General features: G+C 43.2%; 1 protein-coding gene across 1 annotated transcript in view; it reads right to left on the bottom strand.

The window, feature by feature from the left end:
* The window catches only part of NECTIN4 (nectin cell adhesion molecule 4), a 93781-nt gene that overhangs the window by 55340 nt on the left and 16693 nt on the right, over positions 1–21748 (bottom strand). The window contains exons 2-4 of the mRNA XM_088448859.1: positions 20540–20830; positions 16279–16390; positions 1908–2059 (exon numbers count right to left, since the gene is read on the bottom strand). Of these exons, the coding sequence (XP_088304985.1) occupies positions 1908–2059; positions 16279–16390; positions 20540–20830 (555 nt within the window). The remainder of the gene's footprint in view (positions 1–1907; positions 2060–16278; positions 16391–20539; positions 20831–21748) is intronic.

Raw genomic sequence — 21748 nt, 5'->3', positions numbered from 1 at the left:
AGTGATTACTGAGCATTACAGATACCCTAAGGTCTCCTTACACTAATCATCCTCACACAGGGCCTGGTGCAGAGGTACAGGCTGATATTTGTGCAGGTAAGTGATTACTGAGCATTACAGATACCCTAAGGGGTCCTTACACTAATCATCCTCACACAGGGCCTGGTGCAGAGGTGCAGGCTGATGTATGTGCAGGTAAGTGATTACTGAGCATTACAGATACCCTAAGGGGTCCTTACACTAATCATCCTCACACAGGGCCTGGTGCAGAGGTACAGGCTGATGTATGTGCAGGTAAGTGATTACTGAGCATTACAGATACCCTAAGGGGTCCTTACACTAATCATCCTCACACAGGGTCTGGTGCAGAGGTACAGGCTGATGTGTGTGCAGGTAAGTGATTACTGAGCATTACAGATGCCCTAAGGTGTCCTTACACTAATCATCCTCACACAGGGCCTGGTGCAGAGGTACAGGCTGATGTGTGTGCAGGTAAGTGATTACTGAGCATTACAGATACCCTAAGGTCTCCTTACACTAATCATCCTCACACAGGGCCTGGTGCAGAGGTGCAGGCTGATGTGTGTGCAGGTAAGTGATTACTGAGCATTACAGATACCCTAAGGGGTCCTTACACTAATCATCCTCACACAGGGCCTGGTGCAGAGGTGCAGGCTGATGTATGTGCAGGTAAGTGATTACTGAGCATTACAGATACCCTAAGGGGTCCTTACACTAATCATCCTCACACAGGGCCTGGTGCAGAGGTACAGGCTGATGTGTGTGCAGGTAAGTGATTACTGAGCATTACAGATACCCTAAGGGGTCCTTACACTAATCATCCTCACACAGGGCCTGGTGCAGAGGTGCAGGCTGATGTTTGTGCAGGTAAGTGATTACTGAGCATTACAGATACCCTAAGGGGTCCTTACACTAATCATCCTCACACAGGGCCTGGTGCAGAGGTGCAGGCTGATATTTATGCAGGTAAGTGATTACTGAGCATGCGCGAAAAGTGTAGACTTCCATTACTGCGCACATATGAACCACCTTTTGCGATGAATGCGTATGACATCACTATGACTTAATACGCCATCTGCGAGTCGTGGACGTTTCAAGGTGGAGACTGGGAGGTGACCAAAAGTCTTCCCTATGGGGGTGTCCTGGGGCGCGTTCCCTTCCATCCATACTGTGAGAAAGTTACTAGCGAGGCTGTGCGCCAGGCAAGGGCAGCACGACCGATGGTGCGTTGCTGGTGGAGTGATCGGATCCCCCAGTGCAGTGGAGCATTGCTCAGATAGGGGACGTCACAGGGTTTGCCTAGTCAATCGCCCGGAAGAACACAAGAACAATTCTCACACATCGTATCCATGGGTAAGCGCAGCCGCACACGACCGGCGTGCGCCTCTGATCATGTACATTGAAGTCATTTATCCAGAGATTTCGGAAGTCACACGACGCTTGGGACGTTAATGTTGTTTTTCTACCATAAGCCTTTGAAGTTACGGTTCCACCCTGACCACACCTTGTGCATGGGAGCCACATATAACAGCCGTCCTGCACTTGTGATGGGAGAGAACCAGTCTTTCCACTCTCCTGTTATATCATCCTGTCTGCTCCCGTTTATCACCTCTGAGTATAATGACAGAACAAGGTGTCTGAAGGGGCCGCCATTGTGTTAGCCTGCCCCTGTTATTCCACAGTCACTTAGTATAAATTACAGGAGGAGGGCACGGCTGTTACATGCCACCATGCCAGGCGTGCCAGCTATGACACAAATAATGTAATGTCTCCACTGTGTCATAATGAGCCCAAATCAGGGACCTCCACCATGAGACGTACAATGTAGTTCTCTGTATATAATTATATAATGTGTATTATATAATGTGTATTATACACCATCCTACCTGCAATGGATATACTGACGCTGGCTTGTCTGCCGCTGACATCATTCTCTGCCCGACAGATGTACACACCTGCGTCATCCAGACTAAGGGGGATCCCAGATATCAGTCTGTTCCCCTCAAACTTCCAATTTTTAGACAAAGAGGCATTAACCCTGGAACAGGAATAGAAGAAAGATATTATATGTTTATATAAGTGTCTATATGTGTTTGTGGCCACACGCATGCAATGTTTAATTACAGTACAGTTACAGACGCACGCAAGCACACACACACGCACAATATAAATAAACATATGATGTGCAAAAGTTTTAGGCCGGTGTGGAAAGAACGCTGTACAGTAAGAATGCTTTCACAATTAGATTCTTCTAGGTACACTTGCACACAGTGGCCCCGATTCAGAGCCGGACGCTCGCTCTGAATCAGGGCTGTGCCATTTTTTTTTTTAGAACGGCCTCCTGGCCGCTCGCATAGCTGTGGGTGACCACCCACAGCTATAGAGAGCGGCCAGGAAGATGGTCGCGATGGTCATTGGGCTTGCGATGAGACCCTTGTGGTAGGGTCTCGTTGCCGCAAGCCCCAGAGAGATTTCGGCTCTAACAGACAGACTCTATGGTGATGGTGAGATCGGGGCTCTGTGGGGACCATATCATCACTTCCAGGACTCCTTGTTCTCCGTTACACTGAAGTTCATTCTTTTTTTTTTTTTTAAAGGCAATTTTTATTGAATTCAAAAAGGTGTAGAACGGGCAATAGCATAAATAGCATAAATAGCATAAATAGCATAAATAGCATTACAGTCATAACAAGACTTACAATGGCTAATATAATATCACTGAGTAATACTGTATAATCAGAATCTATACTTCTCTTACTCCCTAGGAATTCTAATTTTATCGTATTTAACATATTTCTTTATTTATTTATATTGATATAGTTACTATATAACAGAGACCAAGTAAAGACATTGGTTAAGAGAAAAGAGAAAAAGAGAAAAAAAAGAAAGAAGAAACAGTTTGGGAGGGGTGAGGGGGGGAGGGGTGGCAGGTGAGGGGGGAGGGGTGGGAGGGTGAGAGGGCAGGGGTGAGGGGGGAGGGGTTGGAGGTGAGGGGTTGGAGGTGAGGGGGGAGGGGTGGGAGAGTGAGAGGGCAGGGGTGAGGGGGGGAGGGGTTGGAGGTGAGGGGTTGGAGGTGAGGGGGGAGGGGTGGGAGGGTGAGAGGGCAGGGGTGAGGGGTGGGAGGTGAGGGGGGGAGGGGTGGCAGGTGAGGGGGCAGGGGTGAGAGGTGGGAGGTAAGGGGGGGAGGGGTGGGAGGACTTAGGGGGGAGGTGAGGGGGGAGGGGTTGGAGGTGAGGGGGGAGGGGTGGGAGGGTGAGAGGGCAGGGGTGAGGGGGGGAGGGGTTGGAGGTGAGGGGTTGGAGGTGAGGGGGGGAGGGGTGGCAGGTGAGGGGGCAGGGGTGAGGGGTGGGAGGTGAGGGGGGGAGGGGTGGCAGGTGAGGGGGCAGGGGTGAGGGGTGGGAGGTGAGGGGGGAGGGGTGGGAGGTGAGGGGGGGAGTCTACCACATTTCTAGCATATTCAGGAAATATTTGGTTATAGCGACCATGTGGTATTTTCAGGTACCTTAGAAATCTGTCCATAGGTCTCATTGGGTAAATAGTTGAGGTAAGTTTCCCATTGGTTATAGAAAGTAACCCCCCCCCTCAGTATCATACATCGCCGTACGGCTGTCATAGTAGAGGTAAGTTTCCCATTGGTTATAGAATGTAACCCCCCCCCTCAGTATCATACATCGCCGTACGGCTGTCATAGTTGAAGTAAGTTTCCCATTGGTTATAGAATGTAACCCCCCCCTCAGTATCATACATCGCCGTACGGCTGTCATAGTAGAGGTAAGTTTCCCATTGGTTATAGAATGTAACCCCCCCCCCCTCAGTATCATACATCGCCGTACGGCTGTCATAGTAGAGGTAAGTTTCCCATTGGTTATAGAATGTAACCCCCCCCCCCTCAGTATCATACATCGCCGTACGGCTGTCATAGTAGAGGTAAGTTTCCCATTGGTTATAGAATGTAACCCCCCCCCCCTCAGTATCATACATCGCCGTACGGCTGTCATAGTAGAGGTAAGTTTCCCATTGGTTATAGAATGTAACCCCCCCCCTCAGTATCATACATCGCCGTACGGCTGTCATAGTAGAGGTAAGTTTCCCATTGGTTATAGAATGTAACCCCCTCCCCTCAGTATCATACATCGCCATACGGCTGTCATAGTAGAGGTAAGTTTCCCATTGGTAATAGAATGTAACCCCCCCCCTCAGTATCATACATCGCCGTACGGCTGTCATAGTAGAGGTATGTTGAGCATTTCCATTCTAAGCATTTCTAGAGAAGGAGCCATTATAGAGATCCATTCTGCAGAATTCGTTTCTCTGCTACAGTAACCAGTACAGTAATGAATTATTAGTATTATTAGCACTGAAGGGGGGATTACGTGTTACGTGTTAGTGACCAAGGAGTGAAGTCAGTAAACAGGAAAGTTTCCCTAGAGCACGGTAATCTAACTGTAGCAATCTGAGTAATAAACGTCTGTATTTTATACCAAAGCTTCTTTACTTTAGGACACTGCCAATATTACCTATAAAATGCGCTGAGGTTGACATTTTGGGCAGTTGCTCGGTTCGCTTGGGAGCATAGGACTCCGCTGTGCTTGGGGTATACGGTATACGCTCTGGTCAAAAACTTAGTATGAGTTTCCTGCAATTTGTCCGAGCTTAACCATTTCATAGTAACGAGAAAAATGACATAACACGTTCTGGAGAGTTGAACTCTGGGAAATCGTGATGCCAGGACGACCAGACTCATTTCCATAAACCTAATACATCCTTAGGTAGCAAATTGTTGTATAAATATTTACAGGGGTATTCAATATGGGTGTTTTTTGCGTTAATATCACTTGTTTTAGTTCTACACCGTATTCAATATCAAAAGACTTATCGCAGTTTTGAAAAGTCTTTGATAAAAACCGGTGATAACTTTTCACCATTGAATAGATGTCGAAAAAAAGTGCAGAATTGGGGTTTAGGGGTGCAGGCTTAAAAAAAATAGCCTGCACCCCTGGGAATGACATTTAAAAAAGAACTGTGTCAAAAAAAGTTTAAAAAAAAAAAAAATAGTGACACCCCAAAATTTTTTAAAAATTGGGGTGTAAAAAAAAAAATAATAAAAAAAAAATTGTTAAACAATAGGCAAATAGGTTCAGGGCTATTCTGCAAGTATGCGGCAGGTGTATTCTAGAATAGATTATTAGCGGCAGGTGTATACTAGAATAGATTATTAGCGGCAGGTGTATTCTAGAATAGATTATTAGCGGCAGGTGTATTCTAGAATAGATTTATAGCGGCAGGTGTATTCTAGAATAGATTATTAGCGGCAGGTGTATTCTAGAATAGATTATTAGCGGCAGGTGTATTCTAGAATAGATTATTAGCGGCAGGTGTATACTAGAATAGATTATTAGCGGCAGGTGTATTCTAGAATAGATTATTAGCGGCAGGTGTATTCTAGAATAGATTTATAGCGGCAGGTGTATTCTAGAATAGATTATTAGCGGCAGGTGTATTCTAGAATAGATTATTAGTGGCAGGTGTATTCTAGAATAGATTATTAGCGGCAGGTGTATTCTAGAATGGATTATTAGTGGCAGGTGTATTCTAGAATAGATTATTAGCGGCAGGTGTATTCTAGAATAGATTATTAGCGGCAGGTGTATTCTAGAATAGATTATTAGTGGCAGGTGTATTCTAGAATAGATTATTAGTGGCAGGTGTATTCTAGAATGGATTATTAGCGGCAGGTGTATTCTAGAATGGATTATTAGTGGCAGGTGTATTCTAGAATAGATTATTAGCGGCAGGTGTATTCTAGAATAGATTATTAGCGGCAGGTGTATTCTAGAATAGATTATTAGCGGCAGGTGTATACTAGAATAGATTATTAGCGGCAGGTGTATTCTAGAATAGATTATTAGCGGCAGGTGTATTCTAGAATAGATTATTAGTGGCAGGTGTATTCTAGAATAGATTATTAGTGGCAGGTGTATTCTAGAATGGATTATTAGCGGCAGGTGTATTCTAGAATGGATTATTAGTGGCAGGTGTATTCTAGAATAGATTATTAGCGGCAGGTGTATTCTAGAATAGATTTATAGCGGCAGGTGTATTCTAGAATAGATTATTAGCGGCAGGTGTATTATAGAATAGATTATTAGCGGCAGGTGTATTCTAGAATAGATTTATAGCGGCAGGTGTATTCTAGAATAGATTATTAGCGGCAGGTGTATTATAGAATAGATTATTAGCGGCAGGTGTATTCTAGAATAGATTATTAGCGGCAGGTGTATTATAGAATAGATTATTAGCGGCAGGTGTATTCTAGAATAGATTTATAGCGGCAGGTGTATTCTAGAATAGATTATTAGCGGCAGGTGTATTATAGAATAGATTATTAGCGGCAGGTGTATTCTAGAATAGATTATTAGCGGCAGGTGTATTCTAGAATAGATTATTAGCGGCAGGTGTATTATAGAATAGATTATTAGCGGCAGGTGTATTCTAGAATAGATTTATAGCGGCAGGTGTATTCTAGAATAGATTTATAGCGGCAGGTGTATTATAGAATAGATTATTAGCGGCAGGTGTAGTCTAGAATAGATTATTAGCGGCAGGTGTATTCTAGAATAGGCTATTAGCGGCAGGTGTATTATAGAATAGATTATTAGCGGCAGGTGTATTCTAGAATAGATTTATAGCGGCAGGTGTAGTCTAGAATAGATTATTAGCAGCAGGTGTATTCTAGAATAGGCTATTAGCGGCAGGTGTATTCTAGAATAGATTATTAGCGGCAGGTGTATTCTAGAATAGATTATTAGCAGCAGGTGTATTCTAGAATAGGCTATTAGCGGCAGGTGTATTCTAGAATAGATTATTAGCGGCAGGTGTATTCTAGAATAGATTATTAGCGGCAGGTGTATTCTAGAATAGATTATTAGCGGCAGGTGTACTCTAGAATAGATTATTAGCGGCAGGTGTATTCTAGAATAGATTATTAGCGGCAGGTGTATTCTAGAATAGATTATTATCGGCAGGTGTATTCTAGAATAGATTATTAGCGGCAGGTGTTTTCTAGAATAGATTATTAGCGGCAGGTGCATTCTAGAATAGATTATTAGCGGCAGGTGCATTCTAGAATAGATTATTAGCGGCAGGTGCATTCTAGAATAGGCTATTAGCGGCAGGTGCATTCTAGAATAGGCTATTAGCGGCAGGTGTAGTCTAGAATAGATTATTAGCGGCAGGTGTATTCTAGAATAGATTATTAGCGGCAGGTGTATTCTAGAATAGATTATTAGCGGCAGGTGTATTCTAGAATAGATTATTAGCGGCAGGTGTATTCTAGAATAGATTATTAGCGGCAGGTGTATTCTAGAATAGATTATTAGCGGCAGGTGTATTCTAGAATAGATTTATAGCGGCAGGTGTATTCTAGAATAGATTATTAGTGGCAGGTGGATTCTAGAATAGGTTATTAGCGGCAGGTGTATTCTAGAATAGATTTATAGCGGCAGGTGTATTCTAGAATAGATTATTAGCGGCAGGTGTATTCTAGAATAGATTATTAGTGGCAGGTGGATTCTAGAATAGATTATTAGTGGCAGGTGTATTATAGAATAGGTTATTAGCGGCAGGTGTATTCTAGAATAGATTTATAGCGGCAGGTGTATTCTAGAATAGATTATTAGCGGCAGGTGTATTCTAGAATAGATTATTAGCGGCAGGTGTATTCTAGAATAGATTATTAGCGGCAGGTGTATTCTAGAATAGGCTATTAGCGGCAGGTGTAGTCTAGAATAGATTATTAGCGGCAGGTGTAGTCTAGAATAGATTATTAGCGGCAGGTGTAGTCTAGAATAGATTATTAGCGGCAGGTGTATTCTAGAATAGATTATTAGCGGCAGGTGTATTCTAGAATAGATTTATAGCGGCAGTGTATTCTAGAATAGATTTATAGCGGCAGGTGTATTCTAGAATAGATTTATAGCGGCAGGTGTATTATAGAATAGATTATTAGCGGCAGGTGTAGTCTAGAATAGATTATTAGCGGCAGGTGTATTCTAGAATAGATTATTAGCGGCAGGTGTATTCTAGAATAGATTTATAGCGGCAGGTGTATTCTAGAATAGATTATTAGCGGCAGGTGTATTCTAGAATAGATTATTAGCGGCAAGTGTATTATAGAATAGGCTATTAGCGGCAGGTGTATTCTAGAATAGATTATAGCGGCAGGTGTATTCTAGAATAGATTATTAGCAGCAGGTGTATTCTAGAATAGATTATTAGCGGCAGGTGTAGTCTAGAATAGGCTATTAGCGGCAGGTGTATTCTAGAATAGATTATTAGCGGCAGGTGTATTCTAGAATAGATTATTAGCGGCAGGTGTATTCTAGAATAGATTATTAGCGGCAGGTGTATTCTAGAATAGATTATTAGCGGCAGGTGTATTCTAGAATAGATTATTAGCGGCAGGTGTATTCTAGAATAGATTATTAGCGGCAGGTGTATTCTAGAATAGATTATTAGCGGCAGGTGTATTCTAGAATGGATTATTAGCGGCAGGTGTATTCTAGAATGGATTATTAGCGGCAGGTGTATTCTAGAATAGATTTATAGCGGCAGGTGTATACTAGAATAGATTATTAGCGACAGGTGTATTCTAGAATAGATTATTAGCGGCAGGTGTATTCTAGAATAGGTTATTAGCAGCAGGTGTATTATAGAATAGATTATTAGCGGCAGGTGTATTCTAGAATAGATTATTAGCGGCAGGTGTATTCTAGAATAGATTATTAGCGGCAGGTGTATTATAGAATAGATTATTAGCGGCAGGTGTATTCTAGAATAGATTATTAGCGGCAGGTGTATTATAGAATAGATTTATAGCGGCAGGTGTATTCTAGAATAGATTATTAGCGGCAGGTGTATTCTAGAATAGATTTATAGCGGCAGGTGTATACTAGAATAGATTATTAGTGGCAGGTGGATTCTAGAATAGATTATTAGCGGCAGGTGTAGTCTAGAATAGATTATTAGTGGCAGGTGTATTCTAGAATAGATTATTAGTGGCAGGTGTAGTCTAGAATAGATTATTAGTGGCAGGTGTATTCTAGAATAGATTATTAGTGGCAGGTGTAGTCTAGAATAGATTATTAGTGGCAGGTGTAGTCTAGAATAGATTATTAGTGGCAGGTGTATTCTAGAATAGATTATTAGTGGCAGGTGTATACTAGAATAGATTATTAGCGGCAGGTGTATTATAGAATAGATTATTAGCGGCAGGTGTATTATAGAATAGATTTATAGCGGCAGGTGTATTATAGAATAGATTATTAGTGACAGGTGTATTCTAGAATAGATTTATAGCGGCAGGTGTATTATAGAATAGATTATTAGCGGCAGGTGTATTCTAGAATAGATTAAGATTATTAGCGGCAGGTGTATTCTAGAATAGGTTATTAGCGGCAGGTGTATTCTAGAATAGATTATTAGCGGCAGGTGTATTCTAGAATAGATTATTAGCGGCAGGTGTATTCTAGAATAGATTTATAGCGGCAGGTGTATTCTAGAATAGATTATTAGCGGCAGGTGTATTCTAGAATAGATTATTAGCGGCAGGTGTATTCTAGAATAGATTATTAGCGGCAGGTGGATTCTAGAATAGATTATTAGCGGCAGGTGTATTATAGAATAGATTATTAGCGGCAGGTGTATTCTAGAATAGATTATTAGCGGCAGGTGTATTCTAGAATAGATTATTAGCGGCAGGTGTATTCTAGAATAGATTATTAGCGGCAGGTGTATTATAGAATAGATTATTAGCGGCAGGTGTATTCTAGAATAGATTATTAGCGGCAGGCTTATTCTAGAATAGATTATTAGCGGCAGGCTTATTCTAGAATAGATTATTAGCGGCAGGTGCATTCTTGAATAGATTATTAGCGGCAGGTGTATTCTAGAATAGATTATTAGCGGCAGGTGTATTATAGAATAGATTATTAGCGGCAGGTGCACAAATGCAGAATTTTTAAAAACTTACTTTAGGGACACCAAAATATGCTAGTACCCATTTTCATGTGCCCCAAATTTGATGGGACCACTTAAAAAAACGAAAAAAATAACCTAAGTGCTCTTCTGCATCACTTCTTCAATGTCGGGAAAAAAGCACCTGCTGCAGCTATTTAAATCCCCGACTTTCAATTAAAGGCTAAAACGGGGGTACCCATAGTGATCCCCCGTGTTTTTACAACTTTAGGGGGGTCTAACAATTATTGTAAGGAAAAATTCGTAACTTTACGCAAATCCAACTTCGGAGTTTCCCGTTTTCGTTAATTTTATATTGAATACGGGGATAAGCGGGAGCGCGCACCAGACTTAACGCAGAAAAAAAACTCCAATATGAAACGTTAACTTTGCCAGGGAAGTGAACCTTTCATATTGAATACCCCTCTTAGGGTTATACTTGTTGTTAGATATCAGAGTGAAAAGAGTGTACGGGGGATGGGCTGGATGGAGCTCTTAGTGATACATGTGAAGATAGTTCTTAATGACATTGGTTGTATATTTGGAGTCGTTGTCTTGATGCAGAATACATTTGGAGCCAATCAGACGTGGATGTGGTGTTTCTCCAGATGTAGTGGAAAGGGAAAGGGTTACTCCATGCTGTGCGTAGGGTAATGTGAGTCCTGTGTACAAGCACCAGCTCGTACGGCGAGGTGACATCATGAACTGGTCCAGCCGGATTCTCAAGGTTGACTTTTTCCCACAAAGTCACTTGTTTGGCGTAGAGCTGGGATTTGTCCTGGCCTGACGGGGAACCTGAAAGCTGTGACTGCTGCACTTAGTGCAGAAAGACGGGCACTGACCTTCCATGTCTGCTAGCAGTAGGTGGATGAAAGAACTGTGCCCTGGTTATTGTAAGTGCTCCTGTAGCTCCCCCAATGGGCCTGGGTCTGTGGAACAAGATGGCAGCGGTAGGGCAGGAGATATGTACAGCCCCATGAGGATGAGAACTATATAAAGAGGAGACCATTACACTGAGATGGTGCAGATTGGTCCTCGTCCTATACTGTCCATGGAGCGCGTCCTCCAGTAACACAAGCCGGAAAAGCACATTACCCACATTTCCTATCCGCTCTCACTTTCCTGATTCCTTCCAGCTATCAGTGAGAAACTACAAAGTGTGTAGAGTAAAAGATACTAAAGTGGTTGGAGGGTGAACGTTGACGACGTTAAAGTGGGAGGATGTTGGACTCTGATGTGCCAAAGCTCCATAAGTATTGTTCCCAAACCCTCTGACAGTGAATAAATGGAGGCATAACCGGTACGCCTACTATTCCCGACGTGTTTCAGTCATTTCTCTATGGATGAATCAGCAAATTCAGACCCATCCAGGGACCAAATTTTACTTTAATCTCTTTGTGATTTCTCATATACCTTTACACATTCATTTTTTTTTAAATTTTGAAATCTATTTTTTACTTTTTTAACATTGACGGACCTCAACCTTCACCTGGGAATGGCGGCCGCTGCAGAGACTGGTGCGCTAAGGCAGTGCGTGAAGGTGCGCTAAGGCAGAGCGTGAAGGCGCGCTAAGGCAGAGCGTGAAGGCGCGCTAAGGCAGAGCGTGAAGGCGCGCTAAGGCAGAGCGTGAAGGCGCGCTAAGGCAGAGCGTGAAGGCGCGCTAAGGCAGAGCGTGAAGGCGCGCTAAGGCAGAGCGTGAAGGCGCGCTAAGGCACTACACTAGCCATTATTGCGCCAGGTGTTTGTCTGCAATCTATAAATATTAAATTGCACCAATAAGAAAGATTTTATAACTGGAATGCCACATAGTGCTGGGAGTAAGGGGTCCACGAGGCTTGCAAACGGGATGCTCTGGGGCTTATGTCCATGCAGATGTAGGCACAGGCACAATTTTGGCAAGTCTGACAAGCAATCAGTCCACAGCAGATGGTCAACAGGTACAAAAGGTCGATGTGTTTAGGTCGACGCAAAATTATGGTAAACTTTTCTTTATTTTGTTTTTTAGAGTTAGGCTAGGATCAGGCACCAAGGGAAGGGTTAGGTTGAAGATTAGGGTTAGCAAATAAAACATGTGTCGACCACTGCCATGTCTACCTTTTTATTGTCGATCTAATAATAATAATCCACACACCCCCCGTGGCCGCCTCTCGCAGGCTATTACATAAGCCCCTATGCCTCCATTTGTCTGCCAGTGAAGAGCTTCCACTTTGGGAGACAGACAATGAGGCTCATGCAGAGTGGGATGGAACGGAAATGTGTACATTACTCTGTATGCATCTTGTGGTGTCCTGACCCTCAGCTCTATGCTAAGATGATATTAGTCATCATCCGTATGTGCTTCACCTACTGTACCCTATACAACCCTATACTACTCTATACAACCCTATACTACTCTATACAACCCTATACTACGCTATACAACCCTATACTATTATTATTATCTTTTATTTATATGGTGCCACAAGTGTTCCGCAGCGCCTTACATAGTACATAAAACTAATAAATGAACAAGGAACAAGTAACTTACAGTATATTACAGTGCAGGACAAGGACACGACTTATATACATTGCTGCAATAGCGATTATAACACTCACAAAAAGCTGCCGGGAGTTGGCAGTCACGTGTTAGGTGCCCTTATGGGGAGTAAAGAGTATAAGAAAATGTAAAGAGGAGCACATGAGGGAAGAGGTCCCTGCTCGTGAGAGCTTACATTTGTCGAAGCTGAATAATTGGCTGAGACAAGTTCAGTTTAAAATTTAATCGCAGCGACGCCATCTTGCGACTGGCCACAAGACGCCATTTTGCGAAATGGCCGCCTAAGCGCCATTTTAGACAAACTCACATTTTAGTACATGTGGCGATAATACCATTAGCATCATGCGAATGCATCTGTGACCATTATCATATGTTATGGCGATTCACTAAAAGCCTATTTCATTACTTTACATATTATAAAGGATATATTCCAGAAATGGCGTTACAGTATTACATTAAGCAAGTGGCCAGGTGACAACTGGCTTGTGTAGATAAGCTTCCTGCATAGTGTTTGCCCACAACGGGTGGTCTGGCTAGAACAAATAAGCAAGCTTCCTGCAATGACATGATTTCAGGGGCTAGAGTGTCACCTTAGGTCAGTCTCTTGTAGTTGGGATATTTTGCATTTTCACACAAGAGACTGACAGAGGTATCTTTCCTTTCTACACAGGAAAGGTGGGAGGGCCTGCTGACAGGAGGTGTAGAACTATCTGGCCCAGCATGTCACGCTGCTAAAATGTTAGAGATAAATGCACCCACCTTCATACACACATTAAAAATGTCCTTATATCAAACCCTGAATACTCACACATTTCATATTCACACATAAGGTTCAATAAGCATCAAAATGTATGATTTAGGTGGGTTGTTAGTTTAAATGCTGAGAAATAAAGGTATTTGATAACTAAGGTATTATACATGATAAGCAAGTTATGTTTGGTTTTGTTCTGATGCATACGCTTTTTACAGCATCCCGGTGTTATCGGTGGAGAGATCGCATCATGCAAACTCAAGTTATGGATCGCAGAACCTACAAGCAACAAAATGTTAGAATGTTACAGAGGGCGTTACTAGAAAGACTCCGGCTGTTAGAGGCAGGGAGAGTCTATTTGAACCAGCCTGTTAAATGTTCTGTAACATATGCTTCTCCTCTGGGAACCAATGACATCAGCAAGAAACTTCCCCATTGTCCTGTTTTAGTCTGGGGGGAATAAATACATGTGCCCGGATACGGGTTTTTTAGTCCATGCTGAAGGTTGTATGTACTAGGGGTCTCTAGTCTGAGGCCTATCTCTGTGTCCCGAGGCGCAGCGTATGTATACTGTACTTGGGGTCTGTATAATTTCCTTTTACGCCTAAAGTGTCTCTCTCTCTGTGCGTGTGCTCTGTGTGTGTGCCTCTCCCCCTGTGCGTGTGCCTCTCCCCCTGTGCGTGTCTCTCTCTCTCATTGTATTTATTTGCGCTTATTATACACAGATCATAGCGTGTAACTGACTGTACTTTTACTTGAATAATACTTTGCGCTTCGGAACCACATGTTCTAAGTCTGGAGTCTCTATTTATTGTATGACTGCGTACGCAAATTAGCGTCATCCTTAGAGGTTTATAGGAAGGATTTTAGAAGGTACAGGCAGGGGTATATAGTGGTTCATTTTAAAATCAACACATTCTAAAGGGGAGGGGCAGACAGACAGGCGTGACACAGATGGGGAGGGGCAGACAGACAGGCGTGACACAGATGGGGAGGGGCAGAGACAGGCATGACACAGATGGGGAGGGGCAGACAGACAGGCGTGACACAGAAGGGGAGGGGCAGACAGGCGTGACACAGATGGGGAGGGGCAGACAGGTGTGACACAGATGGGGAGGGGCAGACAGACGCGTGACACAGATGGGGAGGGGCAGACAGACGCGTGACACAGATGGGGAGGGGCAGACAGACGCGTGACACAGAAGGGGAGGGGCAGACAGACGCGTGACACAGAAGGGGAGGGGCAGACAGGCGTGACACAGAAGGGGAGGGGCAGACAGGCGTGACAGAAGGGGAGGGGCAGACAGGCGTGACAGAAGGGGAGGGGCAGACAGGCGTGACAGAAGGGGAGGGGCAGACAGGCGTGACACAGATGGGGAGGGGCAGACAGGCATGACACAGATGGGGAGGGGCAGACAGGCATGACATAGATGGGGAGGGGCAGACAGGCGTGACACAGAAGGGGAGGGGCAGACAGACAGGCGTGACACAGAAGGGGAGGGGCAGACAGACAGGCGTGACACAGATGGGGAGTGGCAGACAGGCGTGACACAGATGGGGAGGGGCAGACAGGCGTGACACAGAAGGGAAGGGGCACACAGGCGTGACACAGAAGGGGAGGGGCAGACAGGCGTGACACAGAAGGGGAGGGGCAGACAGGCGTGACACAGAAGGGGAGGGGCAGACAGACAGGCGTGACACAGAAGGGGAGGGGCAGACAGACAGGCGTGACACAGAAGGGGAGGGGCAGACAGGCGTGACACAGAAGGGGAGGGGCAGACAGACAGGCGTGACACAGAAGGGGAGGGGCAGACAGACAGGCGTGACACAGAAGGGGTAGATAGGGAGGAAAGAGTATGACATGGATTAGGATGAGAGCTGGAAGGCTATGATGAAGTAGTTGGGTCTTGAGAGCCCGTTTGAAGATTTGTAGAGAGGTGAAGAGTCTCATAGGAGAGGGAGAGCATTACCTATACTACCCGTATGCAGATGGGAAGCCGGCAGACCTAATACCGACAGTCGGCTTCTTGACTGTCATATCCCAGCAAGTGTCTAATGACAGGTGCCGAAATCCCGACACCTGTCATTAGACATACACCAGGAGCTTGACGCCCGGCTTCCCGATCAAAGGGACGCAGGGTGCCGAGCGCGGATAGCCGCGGGGGGGGGGGATTAGTTTTAGGGTTCCCGGGGGAACTTAGGGTTAGGCACCCGCCTGGGAGGTTAGGGTTAGGTAGCGGGGAAGGGGGGGTTAGCTTTAAGCACCCCGCTGGGGACTTAGGGTTAGGCACCCCCCCAGGGGACTTAGGTTTAGGCACTTGGGGGGGTAGGTTAGGGTTAGGCACCCCCCCGGGAGGGTTAGGGGTTAGAAATAGGTTAGTATATACTTACCTTGGACGATCGGGATTTCCTCCTCTGCCGGGATGCCGCTTTAGGGATTGCATCCGCCGGGCATGGGTCCGGCGGTAAATCATACAGATTTGTGTCTATGTGAGAACGCCCCATTACCTCGCAGTTACCCTGTTGCAGCCATAATGCGTAGGGCTCTGGCTGTGCTCAGTTATTGGGCGTGCACAGTGCAGAAACATGGAGATATGCCCCGCTGACAGGTGTACGCTCCACCCTGCACCAGGCACAGTATTTATAAGGAACCCTAATATTGCGGGTCGTGCTGTGTGGAATAAATGTGGCCCCTCATATATGGTGATGAATACAGAGACGGCAATATGGTGCTCATTCATTCCTCCAGTGTTAGCGTCTGTGGGCAGCACTAGGGGGATACAGGACGGACTTTTACCTTATGTCACCTCTTTGTTCAATGGTGGACATTATACATTGGATGTAAACTTCAGCAACATCATTTATTCTGGAAATTGCGATATGTGAAGGATCTCAGAGTTATAGGAGATGATATCATATATAATATAGATCGTAGGAATATAATATACAGACTTACTTGGACCATTTGTATATTGGGGCTGGATTCCCATCACAGAGACATGTCAGAGCAGCTTCCTCTTTCCCAGCAAACCAGTCTTCATGCCCTTGTATAGATACGTCCCCCAGATCTGTGGAGGAGACCGTAAATGAAGCCGCTGATAACAGGTAAGTAACAACACACCTGTATTACCAGTTACAGGTAAGTAACAACACACCTGTATTACCAGTTACAGGTAAGTAACAACACACCTGTATTACCAGTTACAGGTAAGTAACAACACACCTGTATTACCAGTTACAGGTAAGTAACAACACACCTGTATTACCCGTTACAGGTAAGTAACAACACACCTGTATTACCCGTTACAGGTAAGTAACAACACACCTGTATTACCCGTTACAGGTAAGTAACAACACACCTGTATTACCCGTTACAGGTAAGTAACAACACACCTGTATTACCAGTTACAGGTAAGTAACAACACACCTGTATTACCCGTTACAGGTAAGTAACAACACACCTGTATTACCCGTTACAGGTAAGTAACAACACACCTGTATTACCCGTTACAGGTAAGTAACAACACACCTGTATTACCCGTTACAGGTAAGTAACAACACACCTGTATTACCAGTTACAGGTAAGTAACAACACACCTGTATTACCCGTTACAGGTAAGTAACAACACACCTGTATTACCCGTTACAGGTAAGTAACAACACACCTGTATTACCAGTTACAGGTAAGTAACAACACACCTGTATTACCCGTTACAGGTAAGTAACAACACACCTGTATTACCCGTTACAGGTAAGTAACAGCACACCTGTATTACCAGTTACAGGTAAGTAACAACACACCTGTATTACCAGTTATAGGTAAGTAACAACACACCTGTATTACCAGTTACAGGTAAGTAACATCACACCTGTATTACCTGCAACAAGTAAGTAACAACATACTTGTATTACCTGCAACAGGTAAGTAACAACAAACCTGTATTACTTGTTACAGGTAAGTAACAACATACCTGTATTACTTGTTACAGGTATAACCTGTTGTAGGTAAGTAACAATACACCTGTATTACCAGTTACAGGTAAGTAACAACACACCTGTATTACCAGTTACAGGTAAGTAACAACACACCTGTATTACCCGTTACAGGTAAGTAACAACACACCTGTATTACCCGTTACAGGTAAGTAACAACACACCTGTATTACCCGTTACAGGTAAGTAACAGCACACCTGTATTACCCATTACAGGTAAGTAACAACACACCTGTATTACCCGTTACAGGTAAGTAACAACACACCTGTATTACCAGTTACAGGTAAGTAACAACACACCTGTATTACCAGTTACAGGTAAGTAACAACACACCTGTATTACCAGTTACAGGTAAGTAACAACACACCTGTATTACCCGTTACAGGTAAGTAACAACACACCTGTATTACCCGTTACAGGTAAGTAACAACACACCTGTATTACCCGTTACAGGTAAGTAACAACACACCTGTATTACCCGTTACAGGTAAGTAACAACACACCTGTATTACCAGTTACAGGTAAGTAACAACACACCTGTATTACCCGTTACAGGTAAGTAACAACACACCTGTATTACCCGTTACAGGTAAGTAACAACACACCTGTATTACCCGTTACAGGTAAGTAACAACACACCTGTATTACCCGTTACAGGTAAGTAACAACACACCTGTATTACCAGTTACAGGTAAGTAACAACACACCTGTATTACCCGTTACAGGTAAGTAACAACACACCTGTATTACCCGTTACAGGTAAGTAACAACACACCTGTATTACCAGTTACAGGTAAGTAACAACACACCTGTATTACCCGTTACAGGTAAGTAACAACACACCTGTATTACCCGTTACAGGTAAGTAACAGCACACCTGTATTACCAGTTACAGGTAAGTAACAACACACCTGTATTACCAGTTATAGGTAAGTAACAACACACCTGTATTACCAGTTACAGGTAAGTAACATCACACCTGTATTACCTGCAACAAGTAAGTAACAACATACTTGTATTACCTGCAACAGGTAAGTAACAACAAACCTGTATTACTTGTTACAGGTAAGTAACAACATACCTGTATTACTTGTTACAGGTATAACCTGTTGTAGGTAAGTAACAATACACCTGTATTACCAGTTACAGGTAAGTAACAACACACCTGTATTACCAGTTACAGGTAAGTAACAACACACCTGTATTACCCGTTACAGGTAAGTAACAACACACCTGTATTACCCGTTACAGGTAAGTAACAACACACCTGTATTACCCGTTACAGGTAAGTAACAGCACACCTGTATTACCCATTACAGGTAAGTAACAACACACCTGTATTACCCGTTACAGGTAAGTAACAACACACCTGTATTACCAGTTACAGGTAAGTAACAACACACCTGTATTACCAGTTACAGGTAAGTAACAACACACCTGTATTACCCGTTACAGGTAAGTAACAGCACACCTGTATTACCCATTACAGGTAAGTAACAACACACCTGTATTACCCGTTACAGGTAAGTAACAACACACCTGTATTACCAGTTACAGGTAAGTAACAACACACCTGTATTACCAGTTACAGGTAAGTAACAACACACCTGTATTACCAGTTACAGGTAAGTAACAACACACCTGTATTACCCGTTACAGGTAAGTAACAACACACCTGTATTACCCGTTACAGGTAAGTAACAACACACCTGTATTACCCGTTACAGGTAAGTAACAACACACCTGTATTACCCGTTACAGGTAAGTAACAACACACCTGTATTACCAGTTACAGGTAAGTAACAACACACCTGTATTACCCGTTACAGGTAAGTAACAACACACCTGTATTACCCGTTACAGGTAAGTAACAACACACCTGTATTACCCGTTACAGGTAAGTAACAACACACCTGTATTACCCGTTACAGGTAAGTAACAACACACCTGTATTACCAGTTACAGGTAAGTAACAACACACCTGTATTACCCGTTACAGGTAAGTAACAACACACCTGTATTACCCGTTACAGGTAAGTAACAACACACCTGTATTACCAGTTACAGGTAAGTAACAACACACCTGTATTACCCGTTACAGGTAAGTAACAACACACCTGTATTACCCGTTACAGGTAAGTAACAGCACACCTGTATTACCAGTTACAGGTAAGTAACAACACACCTGTATTACCAGTTATAGGTAAGTAACAACACACCTGTATTACCAGTTACAGGTAAGTAACATCACACCTGTATTACCTGCAACAAGTAAGTAACAACATACTTGTATTACCTGCAACAGGTAAGTAACAACAAACCTGTATTACTTGTTACAGGTAAGTAACAACATACCTGTATTACTTGTTACAGGTATAACCTGTTGTAGGTAAGTAACAATACACCTGTATTACCAGTTACAGGTAAGTAACAACACACCTGTATTACCAGTTACAGGTAAGTAACAACACACCTGTATTACCCGTTACAGGTAAGTAACAACACACCTGTATTACCCGTTACAGGTAAGTAACAACACACCTGTATTACCCGTTACAGGTAAGTAACAGCACACCTGTATTACCCATTACAGGTAAGTAACAACACACCTGTATTACCCGTTACAGGTAAGTAACAACACACCTGTATTACCAGTTACAGGTAAGTAACAACACACCTGTATTACCAGTTACAGGTAAGTAACAACACACCTGTATTACCCGTTACAGGTAAGTAACAGCACACCTGTATTACCCATTACAGGTAAGTAACAACACACCTGTATTACCCGTTACAGGTAAGTAACAACACACCTGTATTACCAGTTACAGGTAAGTAACAACACACCTGTATTACCCGTTACAGGTAAGTAACAACACACCTGTATTACCCGTTACAGGTAAGTAACAACACACCTGTATTACCCGTTACAGGTAAGTAACAGCACACCTGTATTACCCATTACAGGTAAGTAACAACACACCTGTATTACCCGTTACAGGTAAGTAACAACACACCTGTATTACCAGTTACAGGTAAGTAACAACACACCTGTATTACCAGTTACAGGTAAGTAACATCACACCTGTATTACCTGCAACAAGTAAGTAACAACAAACCTGTATTACTTGTTACAGGTAAGTAACAACATACCTGTATTACTTGTTACAGGTATAACCTGTTGTAGGTAAGTAACAATACACCTGTTCTTTGTGTCACTTACATTTTACAGAAAGCAGATGTATGATTTTCTTCTCCTGCTGGAACCCTGGGTGAGAGATTACGCAGGTCAGGGACTTTCCGTTCATGCTCCGCGTTGGTACGACGTAAAATTCGCTGGTCACTGAGACCGATCGGGTATGTGGATATGTGTTTGATTCATTTGTCCCGGTGACCTCGGTCTCCCATGTCAAGCTAGGAACAGGGTTCCCCTCCGCAGTACATGAGGCAGCCAGGGTCCGGCCCACTCCTTCTATCAGTGATGGGCCAGGGTTCAGTGTGGGCAACGGAGGAACTAAACCAGAAAACAATATAAGGTCCGGGAAAATAATGGCATATATATATATATATATATATATATATATATATAACAATATCATAATTTACCATAATAATAATACACTGATTAGCCCTAATATACTGATCTGCCTTAATAATAATAATCAAAAATAGTATAATATACCCTAAAAATAATAATCCCTAATAATAATAATATGCTGTAATAGTAATATACTAACCCTAATAATAATATAAAATAGTATAATAATATACCCTAACAATATAATAATAATTATAGTTATCCCTAATAATAATAATACCTAATAATATCCCCTAGTAATATACCCTAATAAGAATATATACAATAATAATAAAAATAATAATATACCATAATAATAATACAACCGTAATACATAAGAGCTCAGCCATAGTAAATGTTTTACCACATATAACCTGTCTGTACATATTTTGCAGCTTTCCGTCACATGTCCTTGTCCCAGGGCCTGATCCCGCGTTGCGCGCGGTTAGCATCGTGATGCTAATTTATGCTAATGTAACAGGAGACGTCTGGTGTAACGCCTCCTGCATGTTTGTATGATCCGCAGCTGTGTCCGGACACGCATCCATCGGATCACTGGCGAGACCATCGCTCATCTGAGTAACCATCAGCTTACCCTGTGGTTACTCCGATGATCGTCTCAGAACAGAGGCCGGGGCCACGACATCTGCGTTGGAAGACCTGGACCTTGGCCTCTGCTCTTGCAGGAAACGGGGGCGATGAAATGGACTTTTAGATTTATTTTCTTACAAGATGAAGATTTGGTTTTTCAGTGTAAAAATAATTATTTCTAATTGAACTTGAGAACAGCCCCCTCCCTTAGTTTCCCTCAGTCTCCCTCCCTTAAGCTGGCCACACATCTAAAGATTATCTGTC

The sequence above is a fragment of the Taudactylus pleione genome, unplaced genomic scaffold (genome assembly GCF_031769625.1).
Source record: "Taudactylus pleione unplaced genomic scaffold, aTauple2 ptg000469l, whole genome shotgun sequence".
NCBI classification, from domain to species: domain Eukaryota; kingdom Metazoa; phylum Chordata; class Amphibia; order Anura; family Myobatrachidae; genus Taudactylus; species Taudactylus pleione.
This window is presented reverse-complemented; position numbering and strand designations above follow the sequence as displayed.